The sequence below is a fragment of the Diceros bicornis genome, chromosome 5 (assembly GCF_020826845.1).
Source record: "Diceros bicornis minor isolate mBicDic1 chromosome 5, mDicBic1.mat.cur, whole genome shotgun sequence".
NCBI classification, from domain to species: domain Eukaryota; kingdom Metazoa; phylum Chordata; class Mammalia; order Perissodactyla; family Rhinocerotidae; genus Diceros; species Diceros bicornis.
In genome coordinates, this window is record NC_080744.1 from 70,488,838 (window position 1) to 70,514,286 (window position 25,449).

General features: G+C 37.4%; 1 protein-coding gene across 1 annotated transcript in view; it reads right to left on the minus strand.

The window, feature by feature from the left end:
• CHRNA5 (cholinergic receptor nicotinic alpha 5 subunit) overlaps positions 1–25,449 on the minus strand; it is a 46,534-nt gene that overhangs the window by 3,721 nt on the left and 17,364 nt on the right. The window contains exons 2-4 of the mRNA XM_058542167.1: positions 7,760–7,911; positions 3,236–3,280; positions 1,764–1,873 (exon numbers count right to left, since the gene is read on the minus strand). Coding sequence (XP_058398150.1) covers positions 1,764–1,873; positions 3,236–3,280; positions 7,760–7,911 — 307 coding nt within the window. The remainder of the gene's footprint in view (positions 1–1,763; positions 1,874–3,235; positions 3,281–7,759; positions 7,912–25,449) is intronic.

Below are 25,449 nucleotides of genomic sequence, written 5' to 3' on the forward strand. Positions count from 1 at the left end.
GGGCCATGCTGTGGCAGCGTCCCACATACAAAAAATAGAGGAGGATAGGCATGGATATTAGATCAGGGCCAATCTTCCTCACCAAAAAAAAAAAAAATTTTTCACTTACAGGCAAAATATAATTAGGCTATTTATACAATGGACATGCACAGAGCCAGAACTTGAATCCACATTCCTAGACTCCCCACACACTGCTCTTCCCCTTCCATCACAAATACTGGATGCTTGCTACGTTGACATGAAAATAACATTAGCACCAAGCTGGGCATGAAAATAACATTAGCACCAAGCTGGGCATGACCCTGAAAAACAGCCATGCCTTTCAACTTCTGCCTCCAAGTGAACTCATACACTGGAGAAGTCTAGCAGGAGGCTGCACAACCAACATAAGATTTCTTTGAAATATTGTTCTTTATGTTAAAATTCATGTGACTTTTGCACACTACCCTGTAATATATCCACGTTTAATATAAAAATGTTTTCAATACCTTAGAGTAAAATGATACTCCAGAAAGCTGCATCATGCTACCTTACAACTTTGTTCACTCCTTACATATTGAGAAGCATGGAGGTAAAGCTTTTAAAAAATTAAAGATATTTTTGCTTAGCATTTGCTCCATCCTCATGCCAAATACTTTCTTGCAAATAAGACCAAGTGCTTTAGGATAAGCACAAATTCCCAGATTTGCCCTAGAATGGTCCTAGAAAAAAAATGCAACTGGCGTCTAGAATTATCCTCTCCTCTAAGCTAAAAACCATCCTTGAAACATGCTTAAGTAGAATGCCTATAAATATGAGTTAATAATTAACCCAATGTTCCTCCTTATGGCATAATTATGATACAGTACTTAAGCAAAATTAGAAGGATGCATATTTGAACATAAAGTATAACCTCAACTATGTAAAAAACACACCAAAAAATGTGGAAGGCAGTCTGCCAAATATGTAGTCTTGTAAATAAGAGGGTAAATGGGGATGTCAGGCTGCCTTGGTATGTACCCCCACCCTACCACATGCGAGCTGTGTGATCTTGGACAAAGTATAACTGCCTTCCACCTCTGTTTCCTCATCTGTGAAATAGACGTAATCGTACCTGACTCCTGAGGTTATCGTGAGAATTGAATGAAGGCACTGAGCACACTGCCAGGCACAGAGTAAGTTCACTATACGTGTAAGCTAACAACATGGTTGCCTCTGAGTGGTGGGAGGATGGGACTGATTATAGGTGATCCTCCCCCTACTTCCTTATACCTTTCTGGACTTTCCAAATGTTTTACAAATTTTAGAAATCAAAGAACACTTATATGATCAGAAAACAATATACCAAAAAAGGAGAGGATCCACAGAACTTGTTGGTAGCTTCATGAAACAAAAGAATGTAAAAAGTCATTTGACTTTATAGCTAAACAATTTTCAAAAGGAAGAAAAAATTACTAGTGCCTAATAGTGATACAAGTGTTTTCTTTTTTTTTTTTTTTGGTGAGGAAGATTGGCCCTGAGCTAACATCTGTTGCCAATTCTCCTCTTTTTGCTGAGGAAGAATGGCTCTGAGCTAACATCTGTGCCCACCTTCCTCTATTTCGTATGTGGGACGCCACCACAGCATGGCTTGACGAGCAGTGCGTCAGTCTGCGCCTGGGATTTGAACCTACAAACCCCGGGCTGCCGAAGCGGAGTGCACGAACTTAACCACTATGCCACCGGGCCGGCCCCACAAGTGTTTTCTTTTGAAAACATAAAATGGTATTTTGAATGTAACTTACTTATCAAACAAAACAATGTCTGGTGTCCAGAGAGAGTCTGAAGGCACACGTATAACTTTTATTCCACCATAGTCATCAGGGTTCCATCTTAATTTCACATCTATCCATTCCTTTAAAACAAAGAAATCTGCCTCAATTGCAATCAAATTAATAGTCAAAAATAGTGAAAACTACACTCTTTTTGCCAAACCCAGAAATGTTAGGCATGAAATCATCTCTACTCCAAACAGAGAAGACTCACCTGCACCTCTTTCTTACGGGTACTGGAGTATAGCCCTGTCCCCTCGGGCAGTGGCTCTAGCCATGGGCCACATGAGACACAGGTGAGGACGAGAGCTGGGTGGGTTCACGGCTCTGCTCAGCACCTCTTCTCCCACCAACTGACCTTGCCCAGGAGTTGCAGCCATGGGCATCTAAGATCCAGGTTCAAGGGAAACATTCTCTTTTCTAGCTGTATTGTCACTGATTGGCTGGACTGGTCCATGCAAAGAGCAGTTGCATTTATTACACATTCCACATATTTAAACACTGTGTCCAACCTCCACACAGTAACAATTCTGTGATGGTGTCAAGTAAAGACTTATACCCCAAGGAAAGCATACGTGGCTTTTAGGAGTTTCGGGTTAGGGAACTGGTAGTAGGTATTAAAAATTAGGGAAAATAAAGACAAAGGGAAGCACTCAACAGCAGTTGAGGACAAGTGTAAGATGGCCCAGAAAAAAAAAAAAAAGTCTTTTCTATAAAAGGGACTATGTACTTAAAATAATTCATTACATTCTTGCCTGTTCCCATCTCAGTTAGAGTAAAAGCCAAAATCCTTAGAGCGGCCTATGAGCTGCTACTCATAACCTACAGTAGGAGCCTCCTGTTGCATCTCTGACCTCATCTCCTACAGCCCTCCTTGTGGCTCACTCACCTCTAGCCACACTGGCCTCCTTGCTGCTCCCCGAACACACTAGGTATGCTCCAGCCTCAGGGCCTTTGCACTTGCCAGTCCCTCTGCCTGGAACACTCCTCCCCCAGATATTCACATGGCTTGCTTCTTCTCCTCCTTCAAGTCTTTGTTCAAACATGACCTTCTCGGTGACACTTTCCCTAACCATCCTATTTAAAATACAGTCCCCAACACTCCCTATCTGCTTTCCCAATGTATTTTTCTTCAAGCTGAAGGGCTTCTAAAGTACTACACAACTTCCTTGTTTATTCTCTCCCCAGCAAAATGAAGTTCCTTGAGGGCAGGGACTTGCGTCTGTTTTGTTCACTGCTATTTATCCAGAGCCCAGAACAGTGCCTGGCATCTAGTAGGCACTCAAATAATATTAACTGAAAGAACACAAGAACTCCATCTACCTCATCTTTCTGCATCCGGCCAACCCACCAACACCAAATATTCATGTCTCTTTGTGCTACAAATCCTATAGTCACAGTGGCGCCAGTCAACAGGTGGGTGGACCTCTGAATTTTATACATACCTGTTTCAACCAGACATTTGTTGTCATTAACTGATTTTTCTCATCCTATAAAATAAAAATTTAAATAAGGTTCATTATTTCAATTACAGAAACAATAATTCATTAAATAAGAATTTTCTCATTTTTATATAAACACTCCTCTACATTCTGTTCATCAATCCGGTTCTCTAGAAAAGCAGGATCTCTTTTCCAGCCTAATTTCACATTATTCCTTTCAACATACTCTGTATTTCAGATAAGCTGCCCTAAAGTACACTATTGGCATTTTTAGATTTAACATTCATAGTCTCAACTACTATATTTCCTTAAATCTAAGATGCGCTCTAAGAAATAAGCACAGCATTATTTTATGTCCTTAGCACTAAGAAAGAAAAAGGCTGATAATGAATTACAAGCTGCCATTAATTACAAGACACATATTGATTTCAGAAGTGCTAAAATATGGAAAATGTGCATCTTATAATCAGTGAGATATGGTGTTTCTGTGCATTCCTGAGGGACTATAACTTGTAATCATTTGCCTCTACTGAGGCACAAATTAGAATCTCTGTGGAGCTGCTATGTAGAAAAAAATATTGAGGTCACAGCCTTGAATGGCAATTTCATACAGCTTTTACATCCTTTTCTATAGAACCAGGGGTCCTTGGTACTTGCCACTTATGCCATACCCTCCTGCTGTCATAGCTTTGTTTATGCCAGTCCTTCACCGAATTTTCAAGGCCAAATTAAAGTGACATCTCTTCCATTAAGTTTTACTGAAATATCATGGAGCCAACTGAACCAGTATAAGATCATCATGATCACCAACCATAAATGGACTGTGTGTAAGATACAGTGCTCAGCACAGAGACCCAGAGAAGTATGAGGCAATTCCTACTGTTACAGAGAGGACAGGGATGTACACAGCTTAGGGGACTGGAGGGTCCCCATTCCCTATCCATTCCAACAACAGGTGAATGACTCAGGGGAAAGGAGGAGGCCAGAGAAGGAACATCCCGAGGGACAAACGCAGCTGTTAGGTCCCTACATGGGAAGAATGAGGCCTAGGAAATAGAGCGTGGCCATCCCTCTTACGCTGCAGTTCCAAAGAGCAATTTTCCTTGATTAAAACACTAGGGCTGGAGAGGACCTCGAGATTTTATCTACTGCAATTCTTTCTTTCTGCAAATATGGAAACTAGCCCAGTGAGGCGACTTGCATAAAATCACACCACTGATTAGTGGTAGAACCGATTCTGGAACTCAAAACCCCTAAATTTAAACCCTACCCCACCAGCTCCATGTCCTCCCTAAAGTCACACACCATCCAGAATAACTGCTGATCCCTGCATTGGAATATGCCTTTTAGGCAAAAGTTCTAAACAGAGGCATTAACAATTAGGAAAGTTCTGGTAAACCTATTACCTATGATGCTGTATGGCAGTAGGTCATCTTTGAGAAGCTAATGAAAATTTGGACCCTTTCCCCAGAAAAATGTGAACACACACAGATTTTGCTCTATAGGCTAGGACCCAGTCAATACTTAGTACTGTCAATAGTAACATAGATAAAAGAATAACCCGTAAGTTCACAACTGGCCCCAAATATATGGGGGTTAGCCATTACCTTAGGGATACAGCCCAATTTAAGGTAGCCTCAAGAATCTCCCGAGCATCTATAATGTGCTCAGCACAATGGAGGATGCAACAACAACCAAATCGAGTAAGGACAAACGTAGGATGACACCCAGGAGGAAATCACAGATAAATGGAGAAATGTTAACTACACGCGGGTATAGCAGAAAAGTTTTAGGGGTAATAGTTTTTTTTTAACCTGACCATAAAAATAAAATCAAAACAAACAAGCCAACACTGAGATTTTAAAAAGAGCGAGAACACATAAGAAGTAAGGTAAGAATCTGACAAAACTTCAAGGAAAAGTCACCAAACACGAGTACAAGGTTGAGGCGGAAAGACCTTAGCAATTAAAGGGAACATAAATCAGCTTAGAAGCAATTCAGCGAACCTTCTATGCTCACTCTCCAGGGACCTTGGCCCTCATCTTCCTTGACTCCAGTCCTCTTCCCCTCTCAGTCACTGACAATACATTTTCTGGGCTCTTCTCTCAAGAAGCAACCCTTCTTCAACTTCTCTGCTTGGCTAACCCTTGCCTCTACCACTTTCTATGAATGCTCGTCAAGGATCAGGCTCCTGTTCTCCCTGCTTGCTTTAAAAATTCATCAATCCAAAGTTTCAACAATCACCCCCAGGCCAGCAGTTCCAAACGGACGTCCTCAGCCTCATCTCTCACTGCAGAGCCAGTGCGAGACTTTCCAAGGGCCTCATGAACATTTTCTTTTCAATGTACCACAACCACCCATATCAAAATCAAACTCATCTTCTCAGCTCTATCCCCATAACAACTAATTTTATCTTTCAAATTTGTTACTCTTCTAAGCACCTAGGCTTCAAAATTAGACACCTCCCTCTATATTCAGTGGTCAAGTCCTGTTCCTTCTTCTACGTGGTCTTCTAACTTGCCTCTCAAGTTCCTAATCTCTCTTTCATTCCTCAAAACCACGTATTTAACTGTTTCACTGATCATCCTAAAGTACTGCTTTTACCGTGTCTGTTGCCTATCAGATCTCTCATTCATTCAGCATTTACTATGTACCAGACACCAAGCTAGGCTCCAGGACAGACACAAGGAATAAAGCTCACCTTCTTTGATGATGCCATGCCAGCACATGAGTGCCAGTCAGCGTAACGGGCACTATATTAAAGTGCAAAGGGCTGCTGGAACAGAGGAGAGACTGGCTTACGAACTCTGGATTTCACAAAGGGTCTGACAAATGGATTTGGCCTTGAAGGATAAATGGCTGTGCTGAGAAGGAAAATTTTCCAAACAGAAGAAATGGCAGCAGAGGCACAGTGGCATGCAGGGATCACTCCGCCTCCTCACCATCCAGTCAGACCATCCCTACGTAGTGGGGCTCCCAACATCAACCTGTTGATCTAAACAGCTGAACAACAAGGCTCAGTATTACTCCTATACCTATGAGTATACTGTTCCTGGTTATTAAAGTACTCTCCTCTCTGCATGTCAAATCCTACACTTACTACAAGGCCAGCTCAAGTGCCACCTCCTCTCTCCTGCTTTCTCTGCTTATTTCAGTCATCGAGATCTGAATTTCCAGATCTTTTGGCATCACGATTTGCAGTGTTCTACAGTTACTCCATTTACAAGATAATAGTCCCAATTAGAAAGAAAAGTCTTTGAGAACAAGTCCTACCTCTCTGACTTCCTACTTCTCTATTTTTATTTATATTTAAAATCTCCCCATATTGCCTAGCAAAGGGTCAAGCACACAGTCCATATTCATTGATCTTTCTGGAAGCAATTAGGTGACACATCAACAGATTTACAAAATGCATATCCTCTGATTCACTAACTGCCTTTCTTAAGGAAAGGAGAAATTCAGACATTGGTGTACAAATATATTCATCATCGTCATTTATAATAAGAAAAATTGGAACAAGCTTCTGCCAACAATAGGAGAATGTTTAAATTATAAATGGAATATCACATAGCCATTAAAGTGTACGTAAATATATGTACATAAAATATACATTGAAGATTGTATAAGAACATAAGAACATGTTCATCGTGTAACAATAGGGAAAAAAGCAGTAATCAAAATTATATCTAAAATAATATTCCAATTTTGTTAACATTCTCACAAAGAAAAAACTAGCAAGAAATACAACAAAATGTTACCACTGGTCATCTCTAGGTAGTAGAATTACAGTCAATTTTTATTTTATTTTCTTATTTGTATTTTTTTGAACTTTCCAAACTCTCTACAAAAAGCATGCATTGCTTCTCTAATCAGAAAATAAAGGCCCACCTATAATGTTATTTAAAAATATACACACACACACATGTTGACTATTCTGGGAACACAGCAGGGAAATAATTGTTGATTGACGTGATGAGAGCAAGAAGAAACTAGTTTAAAAAGTAGTGTGAACTTTTTAGTTTAAATAGAAAGAATCTCTTGACAATAAGAACAAGTTATCAAGGGAATTTATAGTCCCCAGTGAATGTTACATGAAAAAACCTCTGAAATGTTTAAAGTGTGATACTGAGTCAATGATTTGTTGAGAGACTTTTTGGTCCTAAGAATCTACAACTCTACTCTTGGACTTTTACTCTTAAAATTTTTGACTTTTTGATGGTATTTTTTAAACACATTTAAGGAGAAATTTCCATATAAAATGTTTCATATCTTTGAATTTATTAAAAAATAGACCTATTATTATTACCAAATGAGATAAAATGATTTCTAAGCTATACAATATTACATAAACACAGTGTATTCCTATGTCTGTGCTGTAATGATTATTTTTCCCTGCTGAGTTCCTTGAGGAAAAGGACTGTGTCTCATTCACCTTGATAATCTTTGGTGCCTAATACAATGCCTGGGCATACAATATGCTCTAATAACTCTGTGTGAAACTGAATATGTAATGATATGCACACCTACCACATCCACTAATTGAGATATTGCAAGGCCAAACTTTATTTTTATTTTGTCATTCAGGTATTCCACAGGACGAACCCATCTTTCGTAGTCTTGAAATAAATCCTTAAACAAACTATCTTCATGTTTTGCAACAGAGGATGGTTCAGCTAATCCTGTATAATAAATTTTTAAAAGTTAGTGTACTGGCTTCTCTCCCACCAAACACGTTTACTTTAAAGAAAGTTCAGCATTATTAATGAACCAAAGTACTATTTAGGCTATTATTAGTGGAGCTTTTAAAATGAAATGCTAATACAAATGTTTGTGATCAATAAGGGACCCTCTGGTTCAGATATATTTCTTTATAATCTTAAATCAGATTACTCACATGCAAATATGCTGAGTTCCTTAAGAAGCACTCAGCACTTAATACAGAATCACTTAAAAATCTAAGTAACAAAAGCTTTTAAATTACCAGGGCTAGGGGGGTTGCTTACCATAAAATTCCAAACCTAGAAAATAGATGTATTGAAGTAAAGTTCATTTGTCAACCATAAATACAAAATAAACATGCTTTAATTTACATGATTTTAATATACAAAAACACAAATACTGAATAAATCATTCAGGTTTGCCATATCTTTGTTGCTATACATTTGTATGAAACTACCTTAGGGCCTAATATGGAAAAAAAAAAAGACAAAATTTTAAAAGTTCTAGATGCCATAGCCAAATATTGGTTAGATTTATGGATCACAGTTATGTTTATACTTCTCCTGAGCTTAAACAGACTCTCTGAAGAAACGAGAGTTTTCAGTGTTGTATGGACTGGAGTCTCTGTTAAAGAAACGTGAAATGTGTGAAATTCAAGCATGACATTTACTCAAGACCCATGATTTTACAACAAAAAAATATTTACTTAAAACAAAATGTCACTGGCTTATTTATCATCAAGTATACACTGAGGGATTTATAATAGCTAGTGATGGTCCTTCTCCAATCTAAAAGAAATGATCTGACAGAAAATTAGAACTTTCACAAAATCTTCTCTTTTATGATAGACCAAGTTTTCTACATGGAGCTATTAAAGAACATCTAGTTACTCTAGCTAGAGGAAAACCATTCCCTGATTTTCTTCACTGCCTATTTCCTCATTAATACAGCAGCTTATTCCTCAAGAGTTTATGTCTTGTTTCCCTGGGAAATTCAAGATACTTGATTTAATCTAGAAATACCATAGAGTTTGGCGTGTCTCCCATAAAAGTCTCCTTATGCTGAAATGCATAGCATTGGAGATATTTCAATTCAATTAGAATATTATATACTGGAAAGTCATTCTTTTTAATGTTTAAAAGCCATTAATTTTAGAGCTTCAAGTTAAAATAGCATTATTGAAACATTTCTCCTCTTCTAATCCTATTTAAAAATTTTATAGTCTCTGAAATACCAAAAGTTTAAGGTTGTTTAAAAGATAAAGATAACAAAATGTTTTTTAATAGCATCTAAGGAACTTGTGCCTTAGAGAAAAAACTACTACCTTGAATTGCCACCTCAAATCTTCTTTGAAAGAAAGTAGATAGGATATAAATAAAGAAAATGATAAATTAATCCCAAAATTCTACCTAATGAGAACCCTTAACATACTGCCAATAGAAGGAAGGAAATAATAAAAGTTAGAATGGAAATAAATGAAATAGAGACTAAAAAGGCAATAGAAAAGATCAATGAACCTAAGGGCTAGTTCTTTGAAAACATAAAATTAATAAACCTTCAGCTAGACCCACTAAGAAAAAAAGAGAGAAGGCTCAAATAAATAAAATCAGAAATGAAAGAGGAGAAATTACAATGGGTATCACAGAAATACAAAGGATTATAAGAGAATACTATGAAAAGCTATACACCAACAAATTGGGTAATCTAGAAGAAATGGATAAATTCTTAGAATTATATAACATTCCAAAACTGAATCAAGAAGAAATAGAGAATCTGAATAGACCGATCACTAGTAAGGAGATCAAAATAGTAATCAAAAATCTCTCAAAAAACAAAAGTCCAGGACCAGACAGCTTCTCTGGTGATTTCTACCAAACATTCAAAGAAGATTTAATACTTATCCTTCTCAAACTCTTCCAAAAATTGAAGAGGAAGGGATGCTTCCTAACTCATTCTTTGAGGCCAACATTACCCTGATACAAAATCAGACAAGGGCAAGACACACAAAAAAATTGCAGGCCCAATATCGCTGATGAACATAGATGCAAAAATCCTCAATAAAATATTAGCAAATCGAATACAACAACACATTAAAAGGATCATATACCATCATCAAGTGGGATTTATTCCATGGATGCAAGGATGGTTCAACATCCACAAATTAATCAGTGTGATACACCACATTAACAAAATGAAGAATAAAAATCACATGATCATCTTAATAGACTCAGAGAAAGCATTTGACAAGATACAGCATCCATTTATGATAAAAACTCTGAATAAAATGGATATAGAAGGAAAGTACCTCAACACAATAAAAGCCATATATGACAAACCCATAGCTAACATCATATTTAATGGTAAAAAAACAGAAAGCTATTCCTCTAAGAACAGGAACCAGACAAGGATGCCCACTTTCAACACTCTTATTTAACACAGTATTGGAAGTCCTAGCCAGAGCATTTAGGCAAGAAAAAGAAAAGAAGGCATCCAAATTGGAAAGGAAGAAGTGAAACTGTCACTATTTTCAGGTGACATGATTTTATATATAGAAAACCCTAAAGAATCCACAAAAAAACTTCTGGAAACAATGAACGAATAAAGTAAACTTGCAGGGCAATAAATCAACATACAAAAGTCAGTTGTATTTCTATACACTAACAACGAAATAGCAGAAAGAGAAATCAAGAATACAATCCCATTTACAATTGCAACAAAAGAATAAAACACCCAGGAATAAATTTGACCAAGGAGATGAAAGATGTGTACACTAAAAACTATAAGACATTGTTGCAAGAAATCAAAGAAGACACAAAGAAATGGAAAGATATTCCATGCTCCATGGATTGGAAGAATTAACAAAGTTAAAATGTCCATACTTCCTAAAGCAATCTACAGATTCAATGCAATCCATATCAAAGTCCCAATGACATTTTTTCATTGAAATAGAATAAAGAATCCTAAAATTTATATGGAACAACAAAACAACCTGAATAGCCAAGGGAATCCTGAGAAAAAAGAACAAAGCTGGAGAGATCAAACTCCCTGATTTAAAAATACACTACAAAGCCGGGGCTGGCTCAGTGGCACAAGCGGTTATGTGCGCGTGCTCCACTGCGGCAACCCAGGGTTCGCCGGTTCGGATCCCGGGCGCGCACCGATGCACCACTTGTCAAGCCATGCTGTGGCAGCATCCCATATAAAGTGGAGGAAGATGGGCATGGATGTTAGCCCAGGGCCAGTCTTCCTCAGCAAAAAGAGGAGGATTGGCAGATGTCAGCTCAGGGCTGATCTTCCCCACACACACACACAAAAATATATATATATATATATATATATATATATATATATATATATATATATATATACTACAAAGCTATAGTAATCAAAACAGCATGGTACTTCCAGAAAAACAGACACACAGATAAATGGAACAGAATCGAGAGCCCAGAAATAAACCCACACGTCTACGGACAACTAATTTTCGACAAGGGAGCCAAGAACATACAATGGAGAAAAGAAAGTCTCTTCAATAAACGGTGTTCGGAAAACTGGACAGCCGCGTGCAAAAGAATGAAAGTAGACCATTATCTTACACCATACACAAAAGTTAACTCAAAATAGATTAAAGACTTGAATGTAAGACCTGAAACCATAAAACTTCTAGAAGAAAACATAGGCAGTACACTCTTTGACATTGGTCTTAGCAGCATGTTTTCAAGTACTGGGTCTGACCAGGCAAGAGAAACAATAGAAAAAATAAAAAAATGGGACTACATCAAACTGAAAACCTTCTGCACAGCAAAGGAAACCATCAACAAAATGAAAAGACAACCTAACAACTGGGAGACGATATTTGCAAACCATATATCTGATAACGGGTTAATGTCCAAAATATATAAAGAACTCATATATCTTAACAACAAAAAACTAACAACTCAACTAAAAAATGAACAGAAGATCTGAACAGACATTTTTCCATAGAAGATATACAGATGGCCAACAGGCACATGAAAAGATGTTCCACATCACTCATTATTAGGAAAATGCAAATCAAAACTACAATGAGATTCACCTCATGCCGTCAGAATAGCTATAATTAACAAGAGAAAAAATAACAAGTGTTGGAAAGGATGTGGAGAGAAGGGAACTCTCATACACCGCTGGTGGGAGTGCAAACTGGTGCGGCTACTATGGAAAACAGTATGGAGATTCCTCAAAAAATTAAGACTAGAACTACCATACGATCCAGCTATTCCACTGCTGGGTATTTATCCAAAGAACATGCAAACACGAATGCGTAAAGATATATGCACCCCTATGTTCATTGCTGCACTATTCACAATAGCCAAGACTTGGAAGCAACCTAGGTGCCCATCAAGGGACAAACAGATAAAGAAGATGTGATATATATACACACAATGGAATACTACACAGCCATAAAAAAGGATGAAATCTTGCCATTTGTGACAACATGGATGGACCTTGAGGGTATTATGCTAAGTGAAATAAGTCAGAGGGAGAAAGTCAAATACCGTATGATCTCACCCATAAATAGAAGATAAAAACAACAACAAACAAACACATAGAGACAGAGATGGGATTGGTGGTTACCAGAGAGGTAGGGTGGAGGGAGGAAAGCAAAAGGGGTGATTAGGCACGTTTATGGTGATGGATTGTAATTAGTCTTTGGGTGGTAAACATGATGTAATCTACACAGAAATTGAAATATAATGATGTACACCTGAAATTTATATAATGTTATAAACCAATGTTACTTCAAATAAATAAATAAACGGTGTTGAGAAAACCGGACAGCCACACACACAAAAAAACAAAAGTTGACCATTATCTTACACCATACACAAAAATTAACTCAAAATGGATTAAACACTTGAATGTAAGACCTGAAACCATAAAACTCCTAGAAGAAAACATAGACAGTCCACTCTTTGACACTAGTCTTAGAAGTATCTTGTTGAATATCATGTCTCCCCAGGCAAGGGAAACCAAAGAAAAAAATAAACAAATAGGATTACATCAAACTAAAAAGCTTCTGCACAACAAAGGAAACCATCAAGAAAATGAAAAGGCAACCTACCAATTGGGAGAAGATATTTGCAAATCATATATCTGATAAGGGGTTAATATCCAAAATATATAAAGAACTCATACAAGTCAACAACAAAAAACCAAACCACCCAATTAAAAAATGGGCAGAGGCTGACTTCAAAACATACTACAAAGCAATAGTAATCAAAACAGCATGGTACTGGTACAAAAACAGACACACAGATCAATGGAACAGAACTGAAAGCCCAGAAATAAAACCACACATATACAGACAGCTAATTTTCGACAAAGGTGCTAAGAACATGCAATGGAGAAAGGAAAGTCTCTTCAATAAATGGTGTTGGGAAAACTGGACAGCCACATGCAAAAGAATGAAAGTGGACCATGTGCTATCGCCATTCACAAAAATTAACTCAAAATGGATCAAAGACCTGAAGGTGAGACCTGAAACTATAAAACTCATAGAAGAAAATATAGGCAACACACTATTTGACATTGGTTTTAAAGGAATCTTTTCAGATGACATGCCTACCCAGACTAGGGAAACTAAAGAAAAAATAAACAAGTGGGACTTTATCAGATTAAAGAGCTTTTATAAGACAAATGAAACCAGAATCAAGAAGAACAGACAACCAACCAGCTGGGAGAGAATATTTGCAAAACATACCTCTGACAAGGGGTTGATCTCCATAATATATAAAGAACTCACACAACTGAACAACAAAAAAACAAACAACCCGATCAAAAAATGGGCAGAGGAAATGAACAGACACTTCTCCAAGGAAGATATACAGATGGCCAATAGGCACATGAAAAGATGCTCAACATCATTAATCATCAGGGAAATGCAAATCAAAACAACACTAAGATACCACCTCACGCCCGTTAGAATGGCTATAATCACCAAGACAAAAAACAACAAATGTTGGAGAGGGTGTGGAGAAACAGGAACCCTCATACACAGCTGGTGGGAATGCAAACTGGTACAGCCTCTATGGAAAACGGTATGGAGATTCCTCAAAGAATTAAAAATAGAGATGCCCTATGATCCAGCCATCCCACTACTGGGAATCTATCCAACGAACCTGAAATCAACAATCCAAAGAGGCTTATGCACCCCTATGTTCATTGCAACATTAGTCACCATAGCCAAGAAGTAGAAGCAACCTAAGTGTCCCTCGACTGACGACTGGATTAAGAAAATGTGGTATATATACACAATGGAATACTACTCAGCCATAAAAAAAGACAAAATCGTCCCATTTGCAACAACATGGATGGGCCTGGAGCGTATTATGTTAAGTGAAATAAGCCAGAAAGAGAAAGACAAACACTGTATGATCTCACTCATATGTGGAATATAAACCAACACATGGACAGAGAAAACTGGACTGTGGTTACCCGGGGCAGTGGGGGTGGGGGATGGGCACAAGGGGTGAAGGGAGTCATATATATGGTGATGGACAAACAAAAATGTACAACCCAAAATTTCACAATGTTAGAAACCATTAAAACATCAATTAAAAAAAAAAAATCACTTCAGAAAAAAAAAAAAAATGGGCAGAGGATATGAGACATTTTTCCAAAGAAGATATATAGATGGCCAAGAGGCACATGAAAAGGTGTTCAACATCACTAATTATTAGGAAAATGCAAATCAAAACCACAATGAGATATCACCTCATACCTGTCAAAATAGCTATTATTTAAAAGACAAGAAATAACAAGTGTTGGAGAGGATGTGGAGAAAAGCAAATCCTCATGCACTGCTGGTGGGAATGTAAACTGGTGCAGCCACTATGGAAAACAGTATGGAGATTCCTCAAAAAATTAAAAATAGAACTACCATATGATCCAGTAATTCCACTTGTGGGTATTTATCCAGAGAACGTGAAAACACTTAATTCGAAAAGATATATGCACCCCTATGTTCACTGCAGCATTATTCACAATAGCCACTTGGAAACAACCTAAGTGCCCATCAAGGGACGAATGGATAAAGAAGATGTGGTATATATATATATACACTTATACACAATGGAATATTACTCAGCCATTAAAAAAGATGAAATCTTGCCATTTGTGACAATATGAATAGACCTTGAGGGTATTATGCTAAGCAAAATACGTCAGATGGAGGAAGCCAAATGGTGTATGATTTCACTCATATGTGGAAGCTAAAACAACATAGATAGAGAGAATAGATTCCCCAGAGGGGAAGGGAGGGGGAGGGTGAAAGGGCTAAAAGGGCACATATGTATGGTGATGGATGGCAATTAGACTTTTGACAGTGAACATGATGTAGTCTATACAGAAGTCGAAATATAATGATGTATACCTGAGATTTATATAATGTTACAAATCAATGTTACCTCAATAAAAAAATAAATTTAAAAAAATTCCACTTTAGTAAAGAAGCATATACTGACAACAATTTCAAAAAAAAGATACTGCCTTGTAAATGTCTTCCAATATTAGTACATCCAGTACTAGAAATACCATTTTCTTAGAACTTTATAGAAATGGCAGGTGCAAATGCCAGTGGTATTTTAGCACAAAACCTTAAGGGTGCACTCAGATTCTACTTAGAAGTCATGCTTTTTTAGCTTGTTCTAAATGTTTTAAGTTTATACTGCCCAAAAACTTCAGCATGTTACAAAAGGGATGATCCAATGCATTCCCTTCACTCCACAAATGAGGATATATGACTAGAAAGGCCAGTGCAACAGAGTGCATTAATGGCAGAGCTCTGAAGGGCAGCCAGGGCTCCCCTCAGCCTCCTACTCTTTTCACTCTAATAATTTTATTTATTTATTTATTTTTTCCCCTAAAGCCCCAGTAGATAGTTGTCTGTCATAGCTGCACATCCTTCTAGTTGCTGTATGTGGGACGCGGCCTCAGCATGGCCGGACAAGCGGTGCGCCAGTGCGCACCCAGGATCCGAACCCAGGCCGCCAGCAACGGAGCGCGCGCACTTAACCGCCAAGCCAGGGGGCCGGCCCCTCTTTTCACTCTAACATCTTTTATCTGTGACAACTTTCTAAAAGAGCTTAATTAGTGTCACACTCTCTGAGAGCTCTAGCCCACACTGATATTTGCTCATTCATTCATTCAACAATCTTTTATTGGACATGTGCCTTGTATCAAGCACTGTACCAAGTGCTGGGAATACTCTGGTAAACGGAGACAACATCCATATTTATAGTCCAGTAGAAAGACTGACACGGTATACATGATACTGTATATAAGCTAAATTCTATAGAAACTGAATCAAACAAAAATTATTTTTTAAAAGCTGTTTTCAAGAGTTAATATTTGCTCATTCTACTCAAAATAAATACTTTAAATCAATTTCTTTCAACCTGGACTCCCTGGAATCCCAGGGCATTTATTTTTCATACTATTTTTGATCAAGATTGTATACTATTTAACATATACTGTTCTGTGTTGTTTTTCAATTATGTCACATAAAGAAACCAATGTCCTGGAAGGGAGGAATCATTTCTATATTTTGGCATTCTTACAACACTAAGTGTAATGCTGATTACAGTAGTTACTTAATATATTTTAGTTTTCCTTCCCTTTCTTGACTTAAAAAGAAGGAACTGGGAGAAAACATTTGTGAATCATATATCTGATAAGGGACTTGTATCTAGAATATATAAAGAACCACATTACAAATCAATAATAAAAAGACCAAATAACCTAATCAATAACTCAATTTTAAAATGCATAAGGGATCTGAAGAGACATTTCTCCAAAGAAGAACAGCCAATAAGTACATGAAAAGATGTTCAACATCTTTAGCCATCAGGATATTGCAAATCAAAACCACAATAAGATACCACTTCACACTCACTAAGATGGCTATAATCAAAAACACTGATAATAGGGCCGGCCTGGTGGCCTAGTGGTTAAATTTGGCACGCTTGGCTTTGGTGGCCCAGGTTCAGTTCCTGGGCACAGACCTACACCACTCCTCAGTGGCCATACTGTGGTGACCAACATACAAAATAGAGGAAGATTGGCAACAGATGTTAGCTCAGGGTGACTATTCCTCAAGCAAAAAGAGGAAGATTGGTGACAGATGTTAGCTCAGGGCAAATCTTCGTCAGCTAAATGCCCATCATATGATAAATGGATAGATAAAATGTGGTATATCCAATGGAACATTATTTGGCTATAAAAACAAATGAATTACTGATACATGCTAGAACATACATGACCCTTGAAAACATTATGCTAAGTAAAAGAAGCCAGTCACAAAAGACCACATATTATATGATTCCATTTACACGAAATATCCAGAATAGGCAAATCTACAGATATAGAAAATAGATTAGTGATTGCCTAGGGAGGGGATGGTTTGGGGTAGGGGAAGATGAAAATGTTCTAAAATCAACTGTGGTGATGGTCGCACTACTCTGAATACAGGCATATCTCGTTTTACTGTGCTTCGCAGATATTGTTTTTTACAAGACCCTCCACCAGCAAAAAGATTACGACTCTCTGAATGCTCAGATGATGGTTAGCATTTTTTAGCAATAAAGTATTTTTTAAGTAAGGTATTGTACATTGTTTTTTAGACATAATGCTGCTGCACACTTAATAGACTACAATATAGTGTAAACATAACTTTTATATGCACTGGGAAACCAAAAAATTCGTGTGACTCACTTTATTGCAAAATTTGCTTTAATGTAGTGGTCTGGAACCAAACCTGCAATATCTCCGAGATATGCCTGCATGCTAAAAATCATTGAATTATACACTTTAAATAGGTGAATGGTATGGTATGTGAATTACATCTCAATAAAGCTGTTATTTAAAAAAGAGAGAACCTCTTTACGACTGACTTATGACTGAGAAATAGATGTACAATACAGCAATAAATCAGAATTGAGAAAATGTAACAAACAGTATAGACATAACCTTCAGAAAAACTTTTTTAAGTTACCCCATAAGTTTTCTTTTGTGATAATAAAGATAAAACCTCATGTGCAATGCCACTGCATTTATATTCCTTATTTTTTTTTAATGTTTTATACCTTTCCCAGTAACAGTCTATTTTTTTTTTAATTAAGACTTTATGCTTGGGCCGGCCCCGTGGCTTAGCGGTTAAGTGCGAGCGCTCCGCTGCTGGCGGTCTGGGTTAGGATCCCGGGCGCGCACCGACACACTGCTTTTCCGGCCATGCTGAGGCTGCATCCCACATACAGCAACCAGAAGGATGTGCAACTATGACATACAACTATCACACTGCTTCTCCGGCCATGCTGAGGCTGCGTCCCACATACAGCAACCAGAAGGATGTGCAACTATGACATACAACTATCTACTGGGGCTTTGGGGGGAAAAATAAATAAATAAATAAAAATTAAAGACTTTATGCCTACTAACAAACAAAATTCCAGCTTCGCTGGTGAATTCTACCAAACATTTAAAGAATAATTAACACCAATCCTTCTCAAACTCTTCCAAAAAATAGAAGAGGAGGGAACACTTCCAAACTCATTTTACAAGGCCAGCATTATCCTGATACCAAAAGTAGACAAGGACAAGAAAATTACAGGTCAATATCCTTGAGGAACATAGATGTAAAAATTCTCAACAAAATATTAGCAAACCAAATTCAACCATACATTAAAAGGATCATAAACCATGATCAAGTGAAATTATTCCAGTGATGCAAGGAGGGTTCAACATGCATGAATCAATCAACGTGATACACCACATTAACAAAATGAAGGATAAAAATCACAGGATCGTCTCGATAGATGCAGAAAAAGCATTTGACAAAATTCTACATCGATTTATGATAAAAACTCTCAACAAAGTGGGTCTAGAAGGAATGTACTTCAATAGAATAAAGGCAATATATGGCAAGCCCACAGATAACATCATACTCAATGGTGAAAAGCTGAACGCCTTCCCTCTAATAACAGGAACAAGACAATGATGTCCACTTTCGCTACTTTTATTCAACAAAGTATTGGAAGTCCTAGCCAGAGCAATTAAGCAAGAAAAAGAAATAAAAGGCATCCAAGTTGGAAAGGAACAAGTAAAACTGTCACTATTTGCAGAAGACATAATATTATATATAGAAAACTCTAAAGATTCAAAAAAAAAACCTGTTAGAACTAATCAAAGAATTCAGTAAAGCTGCAGGATACAAAATCAATACACAAGAATCTGTTTCTATACACTTATTTCTATACACTTATAATGAACTATGAAAAAGAAAAATTAAGACAATAATACCATTTACATCAAAAAGAACAAAATACCTAAGAATAAATTTAACCAAGGAAGTAAAAGACCTGTATACTGAAAACTATAAGACGCTAATGAAAGAAACTGAAGAAGACACAAATAAATGGAAAGATAATCCATGATCGTGGATTGGAAGAACTAATATTGTTAAAATGTCCGTACTATCCAAAGCAATATACAGATTCAATGCAATCTCTATCAAAATTCCAATGGCATTTTTCAAAGAAATAGAACAAACAATCCTAACATTTGTATGGAACCAAAAGACTCTGAATAGCCAAAGCAATCTTGAGAAAAAAGAATAAAGCTAGAAGCATCACACTCCCTGATTCAAAATATATTACAAAGCTATAGTAATCAAAACAGTATGGTACTGGCATAAGACACATAGATCAATGGAACAGAATAGAGAGCCCAGGAATAAACCCGTGCATATATGGTCAATTAATTTATGACAAAGGAACCAAGAACATACAATGGGGAAAGGACAGTGTCTTCAATAAATGATGTTGGGAAAATACAAAAGAATGAAACTGAACCACTATCTTACACCATAGACAAAAATTAACTTAAAATGGATTAAAGACTTGAAACTATAAAACTCCTAGAAGAAAACATACGGGGTAAGCTCCTTGCCTTTGGTCTTGGAAATTATTTTATGGATTTGACACCAAAAGCAAAGACAACAAAAGCAAAAATAAGCAAGTGGGACTGCATCAAACTAAAAAGTTTCTGCACAGCAAAGGAAACCATCAGCAAAATGAAAAGGCAATCGACTGAATGGGAGAAAATATTTGCAAATCATATAATTGATAAGGGGTTATTATCTAAAATATATAAAGAACTCATACAACTCAATAGCAAAAAAACACATGATGCAATTAAAAAATGGGCAGAGGATCTGGACAGACATTTTTCCAAAGATGACAAACAGATGGCCAACAGGTACATGAAAAGGTACTCAACTTCACTAATCATCAGGGAAATGCAAACCAAAACCACGAGATATCACCTCACACCTGTTAGAATGGCTATTAGCAAAAAGACAAGAAATAACAAGTGTTGGTGAGGATGCAGAGAAAAGGGAACCCTCGTACATTGTGGGTGGGAATGCAAATTGGTGCAACCACTATGGAAAACAGTATGGAGGTTCCTCAAAAAATTAAAAATAAGGGGGCTGGCCTGGTGGCTCAAGCAGTTAAGTGCACGTGCTCGGCTTCGGCGGCCCAGGGTTTGCAGGTTCGGATCCTGGGCACACACTGATGCACCACTTGTCATGCCATGCTGTGGCAGCGTCCCATATAAAGTAGAGGAAGATGGGCACAGATGTTAGCTCAGGGCCAATCTTCCTTGACCAAAAAAAAACAGGAGGATCAGCATCGGATGTTAGCTCAGGGCTGATGTTCCTCAAAAAAAAATAAATAATAAAAAAAATTAAAAATAAGTCTACCTATGATACAGCAATTCCACTTCTGGGTATTTATCTGAAGAAAATGAAAACACTAACTTGAAAACATATATGTAGCCCCACTCTCAGTGCAGCATTATTTACAATAGCCAAGATATGGAAACAACCTAAGCATCCATTGATGGATGAATGGATAAAGAAGATGTAGTATAGGGGCTGGCCTGGTGGTGTAGTGGTTAAGTTCGTGCACTCTGCTTCAGCGGCCCAGGGTTTGCAGGTTCGGATCCCGGGCATGGACCTACATACTGCTCATCAAGCCATGCTGTGGTGGCGTCCCATATACAAAATAGAGGAAGATTGGCATGGATGTTAGCTCAGGGCCTATTTTCCTCACCTAAAAAAAAAAAAGAAGGAGAAGATGTGGTATATATATATACAATGGAATATTAGCCATAAAAAAGAAGGAAATCTTGCCATTTGAAACAACATGGATGAAACTTGAGGGCATTAAACTAAATAAGTCAGACAGAGAAAGATAAATACCATATGATCTCATTTATATGTAGAATCTCAAAAAAAAAAACAACAACCCAAAAAACCAAGTTCATAGATACGGAGAACAGATTGGTGGGGGTGCAGGTGTAATAGGTGAAGGAGGCCAAAAGATACAAACTTCCAGTTACAAAATAAATAAGTCAGGGTGATGTAATGTACAGCTTGGTGACTATAGTTAATAATGCTGTGTTACATATTTGAAAGTTGCTAAGAGAATGGATCTTGAAAGTTCTCATCACAAGAAAAATAAAATTTTGTAACTACGTATGGTGACAGATGTTAACTAGACTTATATGGTGACCATTAAAAAAATAATAAAAAAAAATTTAAGACTATTTTTTAAGAGCAGTTTAAGATTCATAGCAAATTTGAGGGAAAGGCACAGAGATTTCCCATATACACCTTGCTTCCCTCCACATGCATAGCCTTCCCCACGATCAACCTCCCTCACCAGATGGTACTTTGTTACAACTGATGAACATATGTTGACACATCATTATCACTCAAAGCCCATAGTTTACATTGCAGTTCACTCTTGGTGTTATATATTCTACCGGTTTGGGCAAATGTATAATGACATGTATCCATCATTATGGTATTATACAGAGTATTTTCACTGCCCTACAAACCCTCTGTTCTCTGCCTTTTCATCCCTCCCCTAATCATCCCAACCCATGATCTTTTTACTGTCTCCATAGTTTTGCCTTTAATAGTCTATTTTTGATAACTATTTTAATAAATAGAATATGGCACTTGCTATGATCTGAATGTTTGTGTCTCTCCAAAATTCATGCTGAAATCCTAACCCCCAAAGATGATGGTATTAGTAGGTAAGGCCTTTGGGAAGTCCTTAAGTTATGAGGGTAGAATCCTCACGAATGGGATTAGTGCCTTATAAAAAACGATGCAGAGAGCTCCGTAGTGCCTTCTGCCATGTGAGGAAACAACAAGAAATCTGAGACCTGGAAAAGGGCCTTTATCCAACCACCCTGGACCCTGATCTCAGACTTCCAACCCCAAGAAGGGTGAGAAACAAATTTCTGTTGCGTATAAGTTACCTAGTCTGTGGTATTTTGTTATAGCAGCCCAAACAGACTGAGACAGCATTTGAGTAATAAAAATGTCAATTACATGTTTTTAAAATGTCAACATCAAATGTGTGGACATCCTTTATAAGCGAAGAGACTCAAGTTCCGAGAGGTTGTCATTTGCCCAGGATCATACAGCAAAATCCTGGAAAGCTGAGTTGTCACCAGGCTTTGAAGCCAGGTTTGTCACCAAAGCCCATGTTTTTTCCACATCAACTGATTCCATCTTTTTAGGTTAAGTGCCAGTAAATCACAGAACTCTGATTGCAACTCAGGTCAGTTCCCGTTTCTCTAACTCAGTGGGGTTCTTGACGTTATGGAAAATGAGAATAGGAGAATCTTCATGCATTTAAATGTTAGGTGCTTCAATGCAATCCCTATCAAAGTTCCAACAACATTTTTCACAGAAATAGAACAAAGAATCCTAAAATTTATATGGAACAACAAAAGACCCCGAATAGCTAAAGGAATCCTGAGAAAAAAGAACAAAGCTGGAGGTATCACACTCCCTGATTTCAAAATATACTACAAAGCTCTAGTAACCAAAACAGCATGGTACTGGCACAAAAACAGACACACAGATCAATGGAACAGAATCAAAAGCCCAGAAATAAACCCACACATCTATGGACAGCTAATCTTTGACAAAGGAGCCAAGAACATACAATGGAGAAAAGAAAGTCTCTTCAACAAATGGTGTTGGGAAAACTGGATAGCCACATGCAAAAAAAATGAAAGTAGACCCTTACCTTACACCGTACACAAAAATTAACTCCAAATGGATTAAAGACTTGAATGTAAGACCTGAAACTATGAAACTTCTAGAAGAAAACACAGGCAGTACGCTCTTTGACATCGGTCTTAGCAACATATTTTCAAGCACCGTGTCTGACCGGGCAAGAGAAACAATAGAAAAAATAAAAAATGGGACTACATCAAACTAAAAAGCTTCTGCACAGCAAAGGAAACCATCAACAAAACGAAAAGACAACCTAACAATTGGGAGAAGATATTTGCAAACCATACATCTGATAAGGGCTTAATCTCCAAAATATATAAAGAACTCATGCATCTCAACAACAAAAAAACTACCAACCCAATTAAAAAATGGGCAAAAGACCTGAACAGACACTTCCCCAAAGAAGATATACAGATGGCCAACAGACACATGAAAAGATGTTCAAAATCATTAACTATCAGGGAAATGCAAATCAAAACTACAATGAGATATCACCTCACGCCCGTCAGAATGGCTATAATTAACAAGACAGGAAACAACATGTGTTGGAGAGGATGTGGAGAGAAGGGAACTCTCATACACTGCTGGTGGGAGTGCAAACTGGTGCAGCCACTATGGAAAACAGTATGGAGATTCCTGAAAAAATCAAAGATAGAACTACCATATGATCCAGCTATTCCACTGCTGGGTATTTATCCAAAGAATTTGAAAACACCAATGCATAAAGATACATGCACCCCTGTGTTCACTGCAGCGTTATTCACAATAGCCAAGACTTGGAAGCAACCTAAGTGCCCATCAAGGGACGAATGGATAAAGAAGATGTGGTATATATACACAATGGAATACTACTCAGCCATAAGAAACGACGAAATCCAGCCATTTGTGACAACATGGATGGACATTGAGGGTATTATGCAAAGTGAAATAAGTCAGAAGGAGAAGGTCAAATACCGTATGATTTCCTTCATTAAGTAGTAGATAATAACAACAACAAACAAACACATAGAGACAGAGATTGGATTGGGGTTACCAGAGGGGAAGGGGGGAGGGCGGAGGGTGAAAGGGATAATTCGGCACATGTGTGTGGTGATGGGTTGTAATTAGTATTTGGGTGGTGAACATGATGTAATCTATGCAGAAATAGAAGTATGACATACACCTGAAATTTATACAATGTTATAAACCAATGTTACTGCAATAAACAAAAAATTAAAAAAAAATAAAAAAGTAAAAAATAAATGTTAGGCGCTAACATTGTAATGATATAGAGAAACATCTTTATTTTTCTTAGTCATAGATGTGATCCCTCCCCTGGGAGAGGCCTTCCTGATGCCAATGGTCCTAGGATTAGATAAAGACGACTCCTGTTGCTCTCAAACACTGGTGGTAGAAATGTAAACGGTTACTGCCTTTTGGAAAGTAATCTTGTAATATTTTAATCTTGCAAAGTTTATCAAAAAATAAAAATATGTATTCCTTTGATCCAGTAATCCCACACCCACTCCCATAGCAGTAAAAGCAGCAATACATAAGGACAAATGTACAAGAATGTTTACCACAGTAAACATTATAGTAAAACTCTGGAAACAACACAATTGAAGAGAGTATGATATATCTATTACATGAAATATTATACAGTCATTAAAAGGCTTGCAGAATAAGGGTGCCAAGACACTCAGTGGGGAAAGGACAGTTTCTTCAACATGTAGTGTTGGGAAAACATGCAAAAGAATGAAGTTGGACCCTTATCTTACACCATATATAAAAATCAACTCAAAATGGATTAAAGACCTAAATTGAGACCTAAAACTATAAAACTCCTAGAAAAAAACATAGGAGAAAAGCTTCATGACACTGGATTTAGCAATGATTTCTTGGATATGACACCAAAAGCACAAGCAACAAAACCAAAAATAGACAAAAGGGACTACATCTAACTTGGAAACTTCTGTGCATCAAAGGATACAATCAACAGAGTGAAAGGCAACCTATGGAATGGGAAAAAATATTTGCAAATCATATATTTATAAGAGGTTAATATCCAGAATATACAAAGAACTCCTACCAATCAACAACAAAAAAGCAAAAAACCCAATTAAAAAATAGGCAAAGGAATCGAACAGATATTTCTCCAAAGATGACATAAAAATGGCTAGCAAGCATTATGAGAAGATGCTCAGCATCACTAATTACTAGAGAAATGCAAATCAAAACCATGAGATATCACCTCACACCCATTAGGATGGCTACTATCAAAAAACCAGAAAATTGGCGCCAGCCCAGTGGCGTAGTGGTTAAGTTTATGCGCTCTGCTTGGGCAGCACAGGGTCTGCGGGTGCGGATCTTGGGTGTGGAACTA